We start from the raw sequence: 18820 nt of genomic DNA on the forward strand, positions 1-18820 counted from the left end.
CAGGCTTTAGAGCCTGAGTGACCTCAAGTGGACAGTTTAAGGACTCTGTCAGTTCACATGCTTCATCTGGAAAATTTAATTTTATAAAGTAGTTGCAGACATTTGATAAACACGAAATCAAACCAATAAGGAAAATTCCTTTTGCTGTGTAGCAGCTAATCAACCAGGAATGTTCCCTTTGCTTTGTAGTAGAGCTCCTATGTATGGAATGTGTTACACTCTCTGTGTAAAGAATTACTCATGGCAGAAAACTACTTATTAGACACAATTCTACATAGCTATATTCAGTAGTAAATCCCACTGTGTTAATCTTAATCTATATTTTACTTGTAAGATAGAATCATATAATAATTAAGCAAAGAAACGGATCCAAATGTATGTTTCAAGAGCTGTTATGTTGCTGGAAGGTAACAGCTCTAACCATGGAATTTTCACAAATAGGAATTGCATAAATCTATTATGTTTTCAAATATTTGAAATTTATTATTATTGATATCCTGTTTTCTCTACAAAAGAGACTCAAAGCATCTTACACTAAAACCAATACAATACCATTTAAACCCTAAAATATACAAACATTAAATTAGAATGAAATATTAACAATATTAAAAATAAACATTTAAATCCTTAAACCTGATTAAAAACATATTTAGAGCTAAAACCTCAACTAAGCTTGTCATATACATTTTATGCAACACTTTCTTTCTCAACATTCAAATTTAATCTTACCTAACAACACTGTGCTACAGATCATAACTTTTAGACTTTTATTTCTTCTCTTTTACCTTCAACCTGTAACCATTTCATTCTTTTCTTCCATTCCATTTATTATCTGATCATTGTTCATATCATTATGTAATGTATCTCCAGAACACCTTCCTAACTTCTGAAGGAAGAAGCTGCCCAAACTAGAATACTTATAAACCAACTCTAACCAAAAGATGATGTACTACTGTCCTCAGCTGCTTCTGATGGCCAGCTATTAAAAGCATGCACACTAAATGGAGGAAAGTATTTTACAAATAGATTTCAAATAGCATTTTCTATCAGATTGTTTTTTAAAGCACCAGAAGCACCCAGTAGCAATCATTGGGCCTACCAAGTACAAGGCCTCAAAATCAACAATGGAAATACACAGCTGTCACGTCCCATTGTATTAGTCATTCACAAGGCATGGAGAATAAAAATTTGGCCCTAATTCTGCTACTGCTCTATTTCATATAACTATCACCCTCTTAATCATTCTAAATGTAACTTGAAATTACATGAACAAGTATTAAGAGTCTCAAATTCAAATAGGACAGGGATAGGAGAGAGAGGTTTTCAAACAGTCACACTTAATCTAAGTGTACTGACTTGGCTGTTTCTTTCTCTCTCCCAATAATCATTACGCACATTCAAAATCCAGGAAGATCAAACAAAAATAGTTAAAATACTTGATTATAAAAACAGTGAAGTTGCAACTCGATTTGGCTTAATACTTTTCCATAAGCAAGAGATAGAAAATATTGTTGCTACCTCTTTGTGATAATTTTTGATTCAAAGTAAATTAAAAATGAAAACAGGCATATTTTACATAGTTCATTTTTTTATCTTGTTAAGTATATATGCCAAACACACACAAACTAGCAAAAGGTAACTGGGAAGACCAAATATTCACATATTAAAACCACACCTTTCCTCCCCAAACTCAGTAACATGAATTCTTGATTGAATATGATATATGAATTTAAACTCAGAAAAAAACTAGGCTCCAGGAAAACAAAACAAAAAATATGTTACTGATTAGGCATTCTTTAGTTAGATAAAAGCTAATCGGTCATAGTGACCCACAAGAATTCTCTTGTTTTGTCTTGAGATGCCAAACTACACACTGTTCATTTTTCTAAAAAAACTATTTTGAGTTCAAGCTCTGAAATTAAGGAAACAGTAGACATTTGTCAAAGGGCAGAGTTTGAATATTTATTTGAATCGGGAGACATATCGAAATAAAATAAAGGAGAAGGTAAAATAACAGTCCTTCTGCATTTTCTTCTGTTTTCTTTAAATTCTTCTATTCTTGAAATAAAATTCCTTCAATACTCTAAATCTCATTTCTTGTCAAGTATGTCATTTAAAGTTGTTACAGTTCATCCAACGTACAGGACATTGAATGACTTGGGGAATTCCTGCAAGGGAAAAAATCAAAAGCTGCACACATGGGAGAGAAAAAATATGGATAACTTATTGTGCTGAATATTTGGCTTATCATTTATATAAGAACGTTCCTGCATATTGCCTGAGGTAGCACAGTCCTCTTCAGGCCTTCTGATATGGCGGTGCCCCCCCCCTCTCAAATGTACCAAGGATTGCCATGTTTGTGCTCAATGACTACAACTGTGAACTCTTGCGCTTAGTCTCAGCTACAACAGGCTTCAAGCAAGCCATTTTTGTACAGAGATCTCTCCAGACTTCGCAACTGCTATGAATTTAATTTTTATTTTGTTTTTCACTGTTACTGAAAGGCAATAGGCCTGGCCCACATGCCATACACTCAGCTAATCAATTCTGTTAAATCTTAGTTGATAATGACAAATGTAATCTACTCAGAAGATCACAAGGAAAACTTCTGCATATGTAAAACAGCTAAGAATCTTGTCCAATCCCTTATGTGTGTACCTCTTTCTCTGCATACAGAAAGGCTGACAACGGGGTAAGGAAGCTGGGAGGAAGGATCTATATCAGGGGTCCTCAAACTTTTAAAGCAGAGGGCCGGTCCACAATCCTTCAGACTGTTGAGGGGCCGAATTATCATTTGAAGAAAAAAAATACAAATTCCTATGCACACTGCATATTTGTCTTATTTGTAGTACAAAACAACAACAACAACAACAATGAAAGAACAATACAATATTTAAAAATGAAAACAATCTTAACCAACATAAACCTATCAGGATTTCAATGGAAAGTGTGGGTCTGCTTCTGGCCAATGAGATAGTCAAGGTAACTGGGATTGTTGCTGTTGTGTGCCTTCAAGTCATTTCAGAGTTTGGCTGAGCCTGAGTCTAAAATTAAGTAATTATCTATTTACTACATTTATTTACTACATTTATATCCCACCCTTCTCACCCCGAAGGGGACTCAGAGCAGCTGTATGTACATACAATATATTATATTATTAGCATAGCACAATATTAGCATTATACAATACTATAGTGAACTATACCACTATACTGTAATATTATGTGTAATATATAACATATAATTAATATTATTATATTGTATTATTATTAGTATTCTATTGTATAACATTACAATATTTTTATCAATATTATATGTATATACAATACAGTAGAGTGTCACTTATCCAAGCTTCACTTATCCAAGGTTCTGTATTATCCAAGGCAGTCTGCCTTTTAGTAGTCATTGTTTTTGTAGTAAATATTGCAATGTTTTGGTGCTAAATTCGTAAATACAGTAATTACTACATAACATTACTGTGTATTGAACTGCTTTTTCTGGCAATTTGTTGTAAAACATGATGTTTTGGTGCTTAATTTGTAAAATCATAATGTAATTTTATGTTTAATAGGGTTTTTTCTTAATCCCTCCTTATTATCCAAGATTTTCGCTTATTTAAGGTTCTGCCGGCCCGTTTATCTTGGATAAGTGAGACTCTACTGTATATTATATTATTAAAACTGATATAAAAATATTATATTATAAAACTGAGGGCGGGGGCCAGGTAAATGACCTTGGAGGGCCGCATCCGGCCCCCGGGCCTTAGTTTGGGGACCCCTGATCTATATGATAGAAGGAAAGGGGACATTCAGCATACAACATTGTCTTCCCTTCCCTTCTATGCTTAAGAAGCCATTTTGGAAGTTCCAACATGCACTCTTTGTTTCCCCAGCAAGAAAAAAAATGGACAGAGCTATACTCTTTTCAAGTCTTTTCCACATGGAGTTTCTATGCAATAGTAATAAAGCAACCCATAAAGAAAATGCAATCATTTTTGCCCTTCAGTATTCTTTTCAACAGTGTTAGTAACCATTTCCACATCTCCAATAAAAACAATATGCTTATGGAGAACCAACACAAAATGTAATTTACAGATATGTACCTGAATAGTTTGCAGAAGAAATTATCTCTAACAAGCCGATGGTAAGCAATATTGGGTGAGACTTTACAGCAAAGAATAAAAAACTACATCTATAAAGAAACAGATCAGCTAAACTCATCCTAAGTATTTGGTTACTTATGTACTTCTGCCAAGTCTGTTTCAAAAATGAGAAATATTAGAAACCAAGTAAATCAAAACTTATCTGACTTAGCCTGGTTTAAGGAATTCACTTCATTTTATGTATTATTGATCTGATCTATTAAATAGCAGCTTTCATTAGCAATTAACTGAACCATAAGATAATTTACTTAATAGATTGTCAATGTCTTTCCTAATTATTGCAACTTAACTGTCACAGTTAACAAAACACTCACCTTTTTTGTTTAAAAAAACATATCTGAATGCTACAAGCCATTTGCTGGTGGTACAAAACATATTCTAACGCCCTCTATCTTAATGTCACCTCAGCAAACAAACAACACCACAGTTACGATGTCATAGGCATCACTGAAACGTGGTGGGATGACTCCCATCACTGGAATGTAGCCATTGAAGGAAATAACCTCTTTCACAGAAACAGAACAAAGGAGAGAGGAGGGGGAGTAGCCCTATATGTCAAAAACATTTACGTTGCAGAAGAGATGCAAGACGGCAATCCGGGAAACCAGCTTGAAAGCATCTGGATAAGAATCAAGGGAACCGGGACTCAAAAAGATCTCATTGTGGGTGTCTACTACAGACCTCCAAACCAGGATGAAGAACATGATGAAGCCTTCTGTCAACAGCTGACCAAACAGGCACAAAGAAGAGATATAGTAGTAATGGGCGATTTCAACTATCCTGATATCTGATGGAAAACAAACTCGGCAAAGAGTACAAAGTCCAACAAATTCCTCGCTCGTCTTGCAGACAGTTTTATGGTCCAGAAGGTAGAAGAGGCAACAAGGGGATCGGCTACTCTTGATCTCATCCTAACAAACACGGAGGACCAGATCAAAGCAGTTGAAGTGGTCGGATCCTTAGGGGCAATCGACTATGTGCTCCTGCAGTTCGCGATACAAAGGAAGGCCGAAACGAAGACAAGTCAAACCCGCATTCTGGACTTTAGGAGAGCTGACTTCCAAAAAATGAAGGAAATACTGAGCGGCATTCCATGGACGCCAATACTAAAAGACAAGGGAATCAAGGATGGATGGGAGGTTTTCAAAAGTGAAATAGTCAAGGCGCAAATGCAAACAGTGCCAATAAAGAATAAAAACAAGACAAGTGCAAAGAAGCCAGAACTTCTAACCGGTCTAAGACTAAAAAAAGACATACACAAGAAGTGGAAAAAGGGAGAAATCATCAAAGAAGAATTCCAACTAATAGCCAACCTCTGTGGGGAAAAGGTTCACAAGGCTAAAGCGCAAAACAAGCTCAGGCTTGCCAGAGACATTAAAAACAATAAAAAGGACTTCTTTGCTTACGTTGGTAGGAAAAGGAAGAACAAGGAGGCGATAGGGCCTCGGCAAGGAGAAGATGGAGAAATTCTGAGAGGGGAAAGGGAAAAGGCAGAATTATTTAATGCCGTCTTTGCCTCAGTCTTCTCACAAAAAGAAAGCCAGCCTCAACCTCAGCAACATGGAGTGGATGAAGGATTGGGGGAAATCCAACCCCAAATAGGGAAAGAAGTCGTCCAGGAATACCTGGCCACTCTAAATGAATTTAAGTTTCCAGGGCCAGATCAACTACACCCAAGAGTATTAAAGGAACTAGCGGAGGTTATTTCGGAACCACTAGCAATAATTTTTGAGAGTTCTTGGAGAACGGGAGAAGTCCCAGCAGATGGGAGGAGGGCGAACGTGGTCCCTATCTTCAAGAAGGGAAAAAAGGACAATCCAAACAATTACCGTCCAGTCAGCCTCGTGTCAATACCAGGCAAGAATTTGGAAAAGATAATTAAGGAAGTGGCCTGCAAACCCTTGGAAACAAATGTGGTCATTGCTAATAGTCAACATGGATTTACCAAAAACAAATCATGCCAGACTAATCTGATCTCTTTTTTCGATAGAGTTACAAGCTGGGTAGATGCAGGGAATGCCATGGATGTAGCCTATCTGGATTTCAGTAAGGCCTTCGAAAAGGTCCCGCATGACCTTCTGGCAAACAAGGTACTCAAATGTGGGCTAGGCAAAACTACGGTTAGTGGATCTGTAACTGGTTAAGCAAACGAACCCAAAGGGTGCTCACCAATGCATCGTCTTCATCTTGGAAAGAAGTCACGAATGGAATGCCGCAGGGTTCCGTCCTGGGCCCAGTTCTGTTCAACATCTTTATTAACGACTTAGACGAAAGGTTAGAAGGCACAATCATCAAGTTTGCAGATGACACCAAACTGGGAGGAATAGCTAACACTCCAGAAGACAAGAGTAGAATTCAAAACGATCATGACAGATTAGAGAAATGGGCCGAAACTAACAAAATGACGTTCAACAGGGACAAATGCAAGATACTTCACTTAGGCAGAAAAAAATGAAATGCAAAGATACAGAATGGGGGACGCCTGGCTCGACAGCAGTACGTGTGAAAAAGACCTTGGAGTCCTCATGGACAACAAGTTAAACATGAGCCTACAATGTGATGCAGCGGCGAAAAAAGCCAATGGGATAAATACCGTGTTTCCCTGAAAATAGGACATCTCCATAAAATAAGACCTAGTACAGGTTTGGCGGACTTGCCAAATATAAGACCTCCCCCAAAAGAAAGACCTAGGAGGGAGCCGCTGCTGCCGCCGCCGCAGCTCCCTTCTCCTTCCTCGGCTGGTGCTGTACGAATAAGAAAGTGCTGCTCATGCTTTCCCCTCTCCCTTCTGTCGCTTCCCCCCTTGGTCGGAACTTGCTGAAGAGGGAAAAGGAAAAAGCGGGAGAAACAGCTTCTCCTTAGCCTTCCTGGCCGGTGCTGTGTGAATGCGAAGGAGAAGGTCCTGCTTGTGCTTGTCCCTTCCCCCTTTGGTCGGCACTCGCTGAAGAAGGGGAAAGAAAAAGCGAGAGAAGCGCTGTGCGAATGAGATCCTTTTCTCCTGCCTTTCCCTTTCCCTTCCGCAGCTGCTTCTAAGGAAGAAGGGAAAGGCGTGCACTCTTCCTGCCTTCTCACTTTCCAGCCTCCTCATTTTCCACATGGCTACCTTTCCTGCCTCCTTCCTCGCTGGGTGTGTGCCAGATAGTGTACGAGAACAAGGTACATTTTTCAAGAAAGGTCTATTATTATTATTATGTCTACTTTTGGAAGGGAGACAAATGAGGAAGGAGGTGTCATGGCTTAGGAAGAAAGAAAAAGTATTCGCTCCATATGTGGTTCATCTTGGCCCAGAGGAAGCCATTCTTTGCATGCATTCTGCTGCAGACATTGCTGGCCTGCAACTCCCACCATTCCATAGCTAAGGCCTGATGGGACTTGTAGTGTAAAACCCACTTTCCATTGACCTTAAAAGAGTGCTCTGACCATTCACCTGAATGCTAAGTGTATGCGTGAGATGGCCAATGTGCAAACCCCACAAGCTGTTTCCTGTGGCCCTCCATCCTCTTTCTGTTCCATCCATCTGTGCCTTTGAGGCTGTCAGTGCAGATCCCAGATGCTCTCGGCTTTAAAACTAAACAAACAAAAACCCTGAAATTGTTCTTCACACCACTTAGATTCAACAAGGAGCCTTTTGAGTTAAAAAAAACATTTTGGGGATAAAGGCAGATGACATGGGAAGGCAATATAAGCTTCTAAGATCCAGTATGGGGATATCCATTCCTTGGACCTCTGGCAGTTACAGATCCCTCTTCTAAAATAAAACAATTAATTACATTTTTCTTCATGTGAATCACTTTTTCTGGTTCTGAAATTTGGCAAGTACATCAATATTTTTGTACACTGGAAGATCACCTGTCACTTATAATGCACATCACAATCTGAGCTGCCTTTTCCCTCTTTTATGGAAGGGGATTCTAATCTTGAAAATTAATCAGGAATGACAGGAATATCATATGTTAAGGACAAGAGTAGAGTGCAATATATGTCTTGATATGATACCTCATGAAAGGTAGTTGTTTTTCTTAATCTGTTTATCTTATTATGTTTATATTATTGATGCACTCTGATTGCTCTTTATGTGATTTTAATGGAAATAGTGGCAGTAACAAGAAATTCTTGATAGGATTCACAGTTTGTCTGGTTATGTTGGCTTGTGATGTTTTTTTTTTTTTGTTCAACAATAAATGTGAATTCTTCTTCATGAAAAAATAAGACATCCCCTGAAAATTAGACCTAGCACATCTTTGGGAGCAAAAATTAATATAAGACACTGTCTTATTTTCGGGGAAACAGGGTAGGGGTATAGCGTCTAGATCCAGGGAAGTCATGCAACCCTTCTATTCCGCCTTGGTCAGGCCGCACCTGGAATACTGTGTCCAATTCTGGGCACCGCAACTGAAGGGAGATGTTGACAAGCTGGAAGGCGTCCAGAGGAGGGCAACTAAAATGATCAAGTGTCTGGAGAACAAGCCCTATGAGGAGTGGCTTTAAGAGCTGGGTATGTTTAGCCTGCAGAAGAGAAGGCTGAGAGGAGATATGATAGCCATGTACAAATATGTGAGGGGAAGTCATAGGGAGGAGGGAGCAAGCTTGTTTGCTGCTGCCCTGCAGACTAGGACGCGGAACAATGGCTTCAAACTACAGGATAGGAGATTCCACCTGAACATCAGGAAGAACTTCCTCACTGTGAGAGCTGTTTGGCAGTGGAACTCTCTCCCCCGGACAGTGGTGGAGGCTCCTTCTTTGGAGGCTTTTAAGCAGAGGCTGGATGGCCACCTATCGGGGGTGCTTTGAATGAGATTTTCCTGCTTCTTGCAGGGGGTTGGACTGGATGGCCCGTGAGGTCTCTTCCAACTCTATGATACTATGATTCTAGAGGATGAAGCAGCACATGACAACTATATTCCTCCTGTACCCCTCTGGGTGTCTGAATGCCAAAGCTATACAATTTCAATATATAAAGCTATGCGATTTCCTGCTTCTTGGCAGGGGATTAGACTGGATGGCCCGTCCCTTCCAACTCTATGATTCTATGATTCTAAGTAACTTAAAAAATTGATATACCGCAGAATGAATAAAGTTTTTAAGTTACAATTGTAATTTAAACTACTTCACTGCTCGGAAAAAGAATTACAAGTATTGTGTTAAGGACCAAAATAACCTAAGAGCACCAGATCCAATCTGATCTTGAAAGCTAAGCAGAGTTAGCCCTGGTTAATGCTTGGATGGAAGATCACTAATTAATACCAGGTACTGAATGCTATCTTTCAGAGGAAGGAACTGCCAAACAACCTCTGAATATTCCGCGTCCAAGAAAACCTTAAGAAATGTCCCTGTTACGTTGACAAGTGATTTGAAAGCACACACACACAGTATGTTTGCTTTTGAACTCTGGACTTCGTCTAATCTTTCCCCACCCTCAAAAAAGGGTATTGCCAGCAATCATCCACAACTAGTTTTCAGACAACCCATAGAATGTGTGCTTCCTTGATGTTATTTAGGGGTTTTTTTTTTCTTAAAAGGTATGATCAAAAAAAATTCCAAGGATATTTTAAGAAAAACACCCCTATGTGACATGTCTCCTCTTAGAAGCCACCTATGCAAACAAGCATACATTTTCATTCTAAACTGCACCCTCTTTCATTAAGGGGTTTCTACAGCTTTTGAGATATAAATAGATAGATGGATACATTCCTGTTCCTGTGGACTTCACGCTTCACTCAATTCAGCTGCACTGAATCAGAAAACAGTTTCATCTCATCTCAAATAAAAATATGTATTACTTTCTATATTATATGATCACAATGCTCTGTAAAATAATTAACAGAATGATTAGTCATTTTGTTTTGAAATGGAAGGGTAGTGGTTTCCCTAAAAACATATCCTGTTACGAGCTCATTTGCATGTGCAGTGTTCCCTCACTTATCGCGGGGGTTACGTTCCAGGACCAACCATGATAAGTGAAAATCCACGAAGTACGGATGCCTGTCTTCTCCATAGGAAGGAAGTAGAAAGGGGCAGGGAGGAAGGAAGCGAAGAAAGAGGCAGGGGAACATCGCGCTGCCTCCTTCTTCTCTCATTGCCGTTTGGGCTCCTTCTCCAGACTGAGACCACCACCACTATAAATCATAATTTTTTATGATTTATAATATTATTTTAGTGTTTATTAAAATACCACAAAACAGCAAGTCTGCGAAAAGTGAACCACAAAGTAGCGAGGGAACACTATTCATTTTCAGTAAAAAAAATTAAAAGTCATCTAGACCTGAAATAGATAATATAGTCAGGCCCTCAGCATTTGCAGGTTTCGCTTCTGAAGATCCAGTTAATATGATCTCTCTAGGTCCACCATCTATGGTCAATTTCCACTATAGCATTGTTTTAGAGAACCTAGAGATTCCTAGACAAAACACTTACTTGAGCATTTGTAATTCTATGGTGAATTTCTGACAGACCAATTGACTCATGAAACCTCATGACAGGAAAAAAAAATATTGTACCACAGCATTGAAACTAGCAAATATATGTTACTTTGTACCCAACACCAATTCAGGAAGAAAGCATTAAAATCTAAATATATCACTAGATCGGATGATGCTATGGATAATATCACAGTGAATTTCTAAGTGTTAAATTTGGAGAAAATGTTTGAGCAGACCAAATCTATAAGCTTAGCTTACAACATTATGGTTTTTGGATAACTGTGCAATAGTTAAGAAAACAGTACAAGACATTGAAAACCTTAAACATAAATAAAACATTTACATTGACTGTTCACAAACAAAACAAGGGCTTTTGATTCCAGCATGCACCTTCCGTTTAAGCAGGGACCATACAGCTAATCGTTGATGTACAAGGAAAAGTAAAATCAGGAAGTCCTGCACACCAGATCTGAACAATTCAGAGAGAAACCATGCCACATTACCAGAGCCGACTTCAGCCTATTCTTTTGAATATAGACAAGGCATAATGTTCTGTCCTGACCCAGGCTGTCATGATCTTTCAGCTCACCCTCTTTCTAACTTACGGTTTCTCCAAGAAAACTAGATGATTACTCAACCTGATCCTACACATGACTCATTAGTCCCAACCTTAGCCTACTTTGTGGCAACTCAAAATCTCCTTTTCATCTTGCATCTCAGTCATAATGAAATGCTTTGTGTTCTGTGAGAAACTCAACCATTAGCCTAGAGCACAGGAACTACTACTAGTCTACAAAATCTGTGACATATCAAACTGAAAAATAATCGATCAGCCGAATATGTTGGCCTATCTGATGAATCAAACTGCTTTTCCTCCCTCACATAGAGTATTTCTTTACTATGAAATGTAGTTCCTGGGGAAGTCAATTTATCCTTATCTTTTTCTACCTCCACAGAAATTTGATGACATGCAACCTTCTTGAGATGGCAGCAGAAACATGGAGTGGCCCAATACAGAGGAAAGCTGAAGAAATATGTAGCTCACATGGTAGTATTCCATCTGTTCTTGTTCACCAATCAACCTCTGTAGAAAATGCCAATCACAAACTCACAGAGACTCAACTTGACTCCTAGAAATTATTTTTGACTTTTCTTCAGCCTTTTTCTGGTATGTCTCTCAGGCTTGTGACTGACACTCTCAGTCCCTGACCATGGATGATTAATGACCAATGCTGGCTGCAGCTTATACTCCATTCCAAACTATATATACTCGTGTACTGTACAAGACAACCTCATGTATAAGTCAAGGGAGGGTTGGTGAACTAAAGCCTACAATACAACTTGGGGACACATAGCAAAGGATGTAAAGGACCAAACAAAGGAAAAAAGATGCCAAAATATTAGCAGTGATTACTGCCTTTAACTTTACAACTTTGTCTGACTTTAACTCAGAAAAGCTGACAAATAAACAGTAGACCCTTGGCATCTATTGGAGTTTAGTTCCAGGATACATGTAGATACCAAAATCTATGTGTGCCCATACAGTGGTCTACCTTATATAAGATGCTTTTGGGAATTTTTAGAATAAATATTTTCAAGTTGTGTAAGGCTGAATTCATGGATGCAGAATCCAGGGGTCTGACTGTACACAAATGTCTTAATCGAAACTTTCAAAGCCCAAATCCTCTTTGCTAGAATAACTGCATAAATAGTGGAACTGTTCTTTGGTGAGATCAACAGCATAAACACTGCTTGCACTACTACAATCCATTAATTCATTATCTGATACTGATTCATCTTTGTTTTTGTAGATGCCCTCATTTTCAATGGTATCCATAGCATAGCTAATGCCAAATTTCAGGAAGAAATTTTTTGGTAGAACTGAATTCCAAGTGTCCTTTCTACCAACTTCCCTACCAGATAAATGGTTTCATCTGATTTTCTCTTTTCGTTCACCAGACAAACATGCAACAGGAGTACTGGTGTTAAGCCACCTGGAATCACTGCTAACATACTTGCAATTTTTTTGCTTCATCCTTGATCATTAGCGTGGCATGTCCACAGAACATAACCCTCACCAACAGCAATGGATGTGATCTTAGCCTTGACTGGATCACTTTCCCCAAGCATCATTTAATGACTAAGGCTTGGATGGACAGATATGATGGCACCCAAGTGTAATACATAACTGAATACTGAAATCAGAATTGTCCATGTCACAGCATTTCCAATTTCTATGTACCATTATGAAAGCTGGACAGTGAAGCTAACTGGCAGGAAAAAAATCAGTGTGATGCTGGAGATATCTATAGATGTCAAAATGAGAAATGCATCCAAAAACAGATCAAGTGTGAACCATTCCTAGAAGCCAAAATGACCAAACTGAGGCTTTCATGACACACAATGTGACATCTCTCATTAGAAAATATAATGCCTAGTAAAGTGGAAGACAGTAGGAAGAAATGAAGACTCCATTACAAGTGCAAAGACTCATTCAAGGAAGCCGCAGCCCTGAGTCTGGAAGAGCTTAGTAGGTCTGTTAAATACAGCATGACTTGGAGATATCTCGTAGCTTATTCGACAGCAACTAACAAGACACTATGCAAATTCTGCACACAAATGTCTTTGTACACCTCAGAACTAAGTGGTTGTGACACATTCTTTAAGCAGTATCATTGTCTGGTAAATATCTATTAAGGACAATCAAGTTTATACAAGCACGCTTCACATAGAACAAAATATGTGATAGATGTAGATGCTGTAGATGCTACCTTAGAAAGTGATATAAACTGCTTGATATTAATTATTCAATGAATGATTAATATAAGCAAATTTCAAGAAGGTTTATGAAGTTTATAATGGATGAGCTTATGAGTAAGCTTAAAATATTCACCTTGGCCTATAAATTTGTACCTTTATACAAGACACTGACCTGTGCTTAACAATCTGTTCAAGTCTGAGGAGATAATTACATCAGGTTGCTATTTGGATTTGTGATTCAGAATCACTCCCATACAAAAAAGAGTGTTATTCTCATCTGTTGCTATGCTCTATGCTGATTTTGGCTAAAGGTACTTCAGTTACGTTTTGGGAGCTGTGAGGTAAAAGCCACCAAACAACAATAAATAAAATAAAAATACAGTACAGAATAGCAGTTCTTACCTTCCACCCGTGATTCCAAATGCTTATCCAATTCTGCATCTCTTTTCACTGCCTCATCTGAGACCTTAGGAGCATTTGAAAAGCAAACTAGAACAATACTCATGTTATCACGGCTTCCCTATATTTTGGAAGGAAAAATAGTACATATTTGAGGTTTAGCGTTTTTATCGTTCACAATCCCAGATCACATACTTATCCACTCTTCAATATATGAAAAATTGTGTACCATTGGTTTGTTAGATATTTTTTATTCTCTGTTTTACTTTAAAATAATTTGATGGTCCATAATATACTTGAATTCATGATACACAATGCATTATTTCTTTTTCAATAAATTGTCATTAAGAAAAAATCTCCACAGTTTCAATTTTATATATATGAATTATCTTTAAAAATCATTTTAGGAGTTGAACAAAAGATGTTGCACAACGCTTGACATTTTAGCAATCAAATTTGCCTCCATTCAGCTTTTGAACACTGAATTACTGTAGAAAAGTCAACCAAGTGATTTAATATTCCATCAAAATAACAAAATGTTTTCAGTTCTCATCTCACATACCACAGGCCTGAACAAGCAGAACTAGCCTATGAATGGATAGAAGGTTGAACATGCACTCATTTTACATCATTTTTCATATATTATACCAATTCAAATGTAAGTTTTCCTTTCAAAAGCAATACATTCACTTGAAAGAGGAATTTGAGATTTTTCCCAGCACATGAAAAAGAAGATAACCCAGGCTTAACAGTAAGACCCATCAATTCTAGGTGTTTTATCCATGAAAGTCAAAATACAACTAGTTTTTTAAATTCTTCAGTCAGAAAGAAAAAGGAAATTATTATCCCTTTCTGAAATATATAACATTTTACTGTTTGAATTATTCTTCTTCCAAATAAAGACCAAGGTTAACTTCCACATTAAGGTTTGGAATGCACATAATTCTAGCCAGATGCATAAGAGGCACTGATAACCTCAAACCCAATACCAGGGTGAATTCCTAGAAAGTTCACAGTTTTATCAATTTACACAGCTATCCTTTTTTTAGTATTAACAGGAACTATTAACAATACAGAAAGGCTGAGCATCAATTTAACATGATTTTTAGATTAATCTTTGTTAGGGATAAGGATTTTTATGCCTCCTTTTGGGGAACAAAAAAGGAGTTACCTACCTTGTGTAAACAAGTATCCACAACCCAATTGCACACTTTTTCCAGATCATCTGATACTTCAAGCCTAGACTTAACAAATTCACAGAGCTCTTCGTTGCTCATTACATCCCAGATTCCATCACAAGCCAGGACAATAAATTCATCCTCTTCTGCTCTTACAATTTCATAAACCTCAGGTTCTGGAGAAACAAGTTGCTCTGTAGGGCCTTTACCATCCACACATTTGTAGTCATAGTCCCCCAAAGCACGGGAAACGGCTAATGAGCCATTAACACGCTGAATCATGACACTCCCACCTGCATTTTGGATTCTCTCCTTCTCCCTTGGATTACAAGGCTTGTGATCCTGTGTTGAAAAGCAGACTTGTCCATTCCTATACAGAACAGCACGTGAGTCTCCACAGTTGATAAAGTAAATGTGATCAGGTGAAATCATAACTCCCACTGCTGTTGAGCCACTCCGGTCCATGCCATTTCTGAGGTCTGAAAAATTGCGCATGTATTCATCAATTTTCAAAAAGCCAGTTCTGATTCCACTCTTTACATTTTCCACTGAAGGTTCGAGAGTAGAGCTGGGCTGTTCTGTTCCCCTGAAGTCTTCATTGCTAGTGATGTGTTCTAATAAGTGGTTTGAGCAGTAATTTGCCACACGAGATCCTGCATGACCATCATAAACAGCAAAAAAGGACCAGTCCTCCAAACCATGAGGAATTCCTACAACAGCTGTGTGAGCATCTTCCATTTCCACTCTCCATCCTTGCATACTGCTTAGGCCATAACGCAGTCCATTTCCTGCCCCATGGGCATTATGTTTCTCAGTTTTTGGTTTATCCAAAAATGCACCCATGTTTGCTTGATTTGCAAAGAAATCTGCAAGACAAAATTTGATGATGAATACAAAAAGCAGCAATTACAAAACATACAAAGAACTACTTGAATAGCTAAACAAACAGCAACTTCAAGACAGTCAAAATTATGAAGTCAAAATTAGTCTTCTATGCCAATTCTACCAAAAGTCTTCAGATATGTAGTGTTTCATTATTAAAATGACTAAACTATGCAGAAACAATCTGTCAGCTGGTAGGTAGATACTTCTATGATGTTATTTGTGTGACATACTCCTTCCACATAAGAAGCTAACATTTCTTTATTTTCCATGCTCTAGCTTCCAGGGTAATGTGAGCCGTCCCTATTCTCCTGAAGAATAAAGAAATGGATTGTTCTACAGTATTCTACGTATACAGTAGAGTCTAGCTTATCCAACCTCCACTCATCCAGCGTTCTGTATTATCCAACGCAATCTGACTTCACAGGACTGAACTTTTAATGGATTTAACTTCAGACAATGTTGTTACTCTAAGTTCGTTTTATACAAATCTTTATTTGTAGTCAATTTTTAGTAGTCAATGTTTTTGTAGTCAATGTTTTCAATACATTGCAATGTTTTGGTGCTAAATTCGTAAATACAGTAATTACTACATAACATTACCATGTATTGAACCATGCATTAAACTGCTTTTTCTGTCTATTTGTTGTAAAACATGATGTTTTGGTGCTTAATTAATAAAATCATAACGTAATTTGATATTTAATAGGTTTTTCCTTAATGCCTCCTTATTATCCAACATTTTCACTCATCCAACGTTCTGCTTGTCCGTTTATGTTGGATGAGCAAGACTCTACTATAGTAAAGGTAAAGGTTTCCCCTTGACATTAAGTCTTGTCGAGTCCATCTCAAGGGGGGGGGGGGGGGGGGAGAGGGTTCCATCTCCATTTCCAAGCCAAAGAGCTGGCATTGTCCGTAGGTCATGTGGCCAGTATGACTGCATGGAGCACCATTACCTTCCCATCAAAGAGGTACCTATTGATCTAGTCAGATTTGCATGTTTTCAAATTGCTAGATTGGCAGAAGCTGGGGCTAACAGGAGCTCACCCCATCCCGCGGATTCAAACTGCTGTGACCTTCTGGTCAGCATGTTCTGCAGCTTAGAGGTTTAACCCGCTGCGCCATCATGACCTTTTTAAAACACATATAGCTACAAATAATATGCAGATGTATGACTCTGGACATGGAATGATACTAGACTGAAATGCTAGTTAATCACAGTCTAAAACAGAAATTCCAAGTATAATTTTACCATATTGAAATTTGAAAAATTTCTCTTCAGGGCAGGGGAAAACAAGACAAAATGCAACATATTCATTGCAACATACTTTTAACTATGTTTAAGATTATTTTTAAACTGAATTTTTCCTTATAGATATATCAAGATAGAATATACAAATATAAATTAGAAAATAAGAACTCCAAACGTATCAATAAACAAAAAAGCAGCAAAAAACTGAATCAGTAAACGTTAACGTGACCAGGCAAATAAAAAGATCTGGAGTTAGTGCCAAATACAACTACAGCACTGGTATCTAAGCACAACAGTACAGAGAGGGCATTCCAGAGTTTGGGAACAACAACTGAAAGGCCTCCCTCCCTTGCTGATATAAAATATTGAAATTTGAAAGTAAGTTTCTGTTTTAAGTCACATGCAGTCATTTACAACAAGCTTACAAATATTTGAGCCTCAAGCCATTCTGGTATTAAAGGTACCGTGAACTGGCCTTCTGGGTTATCTTTAAGTGCAACCATGTGTTTACAGTAATCCAGTGCAAGTAACATCTGCTGGTTAAGGCACATCTACATGTTTAGTGGATGTTAACCAAACTATTGCAGATCAACACAAGCCTAAAATAGGCAGCATCTTTTTTATGAACCCGTGAGGGACAGTAATAATTGGGAGAGTCTCAAAAAGAATATCTTCCAAGCAATTCAAAACTCCATGGGTACTACAGTGTTCCCTCCCTATTTCGCGGTTCACTTTTCATTCCCTCGCTGTTTTGCGGTTTTGTTTTTTTTGTGGTCCAAGGCACTTTCAGAATGCCTTGGACCTTAATGCTATCCAATCAAAAGTGGTGTCTATCTATCAAACTAACCAATGAAACAACACAAAGCAACTCACGAAGGACTAGTGAGTGAGCGGTGGTGCCTGCCTTCCGCACATGCACTCTCGCTCTGCCCCCTCTTTCGGGAAAGCTTCAATGGCTCCCCGGGAATCCTGGGAGTTGCAGGTTTACAACCTTCTCTACCAAATTGCTGCCCGCCTCGCCAAACTAAAACAACTACAGTGCAAAACGGGCTTGCGAAGGAGAGAAAGGCCAACTAACTACTAAAATAAGGTATAAATATTTTAAAAAATATAGTGTCCCTACTTTGCAGATTTTCACTTATTGCAAGTGGTCCTGGAACATAACCCCCGCAATAAGTGAAGGAACACTGTATACTATTATTAAATATTAAGATGAAAACTGCTTTTAAGTGAAGCCTTTGTAAGAAAGGCACAATTATTCAACTCTAAAATATCTTGCAAAAAAAGTTTTTAAAATGTTTCATATATGTGTGCCAGGGTTATTTATGTACAAAATTCGTATTCTTTAATTCAACTTTTAACTTCATTACTTTTATCAATGGTCAGCAGTGAGCTAGCAACAATGGGTCAATTCACATATGAACACAAACAATGGTTTGATGCTATGGGAATGAACCTCATGTTACGGGTTGCCAACTTTAGCTTCTAGGAACAAGATTTGTACTGCACAGGCAAATTATACAAAACAAAGCAAGAAACTTAAAAAAAAACCTGAGGTAACTATTAGAGATTCTTAAAGATCACAGATCTATTTTTTGACTATGAAAATATTCCAAGAGCAATGTCAGTGAACACTTGGGGTAGCAGAAAGAGAATACCACAATGACCCCAATGTAATTGTTTTGGAATGAAGGCTCACAATACAGTGGAGAACGTGGTATTTAAAGACTGGAGAATGTGGTATTTAAAGAAACAGGAAAACCTTATT

The 18820-nt window shown here is 38.0% G+C and overlaps 1 protein-coding gene across 3 annotated transcripts in view; it reads right to left on the reverse strand.

Moving 5' to 3' along the window:
* Positions 1–18820, reverse strand: part of ppm1b (protein phosphatase, Mg2+/Mn2+ dependent 1B) — a 57208-nt gene that overhangs the window by 12557 nt on the left and 25831 nt on the right. For all 3 annotated transcript variants that reach the window (XM_008115717.3, XM_008115715.3, XM_016995505.2), the window contains exons 3-4: positions 14916–15784; positions 13744–13861 (exon numbers count right to left, since the gene is read on the reverse strand). In XM_008115717.3, the coding sequence (XP_008113924.1) occupies positions 13744–13861; positions 14916–15761 (964 nt within the window). In that variant the 5' untranslated portion in view covers positions 15762–15784. The remainder of the gene's footprint in view (positions 1–13743; positions 13862–14915; positions 15785–18820) is intronic.

Source organism: Anolis carolinensis, chromosome 1 (genome assembly GCF_035594765.1).
Source record: "Anolis carolinensis isolate JA03-04 chromosome 1, rAnoCar3.1.pri, whole genome shotgun sequence".
NCBI lineage: Eukaryota > Metazoa > Chordata > Lepidosauria > Squamata > Dactyloidae > Anolis > Anolis carolinensis.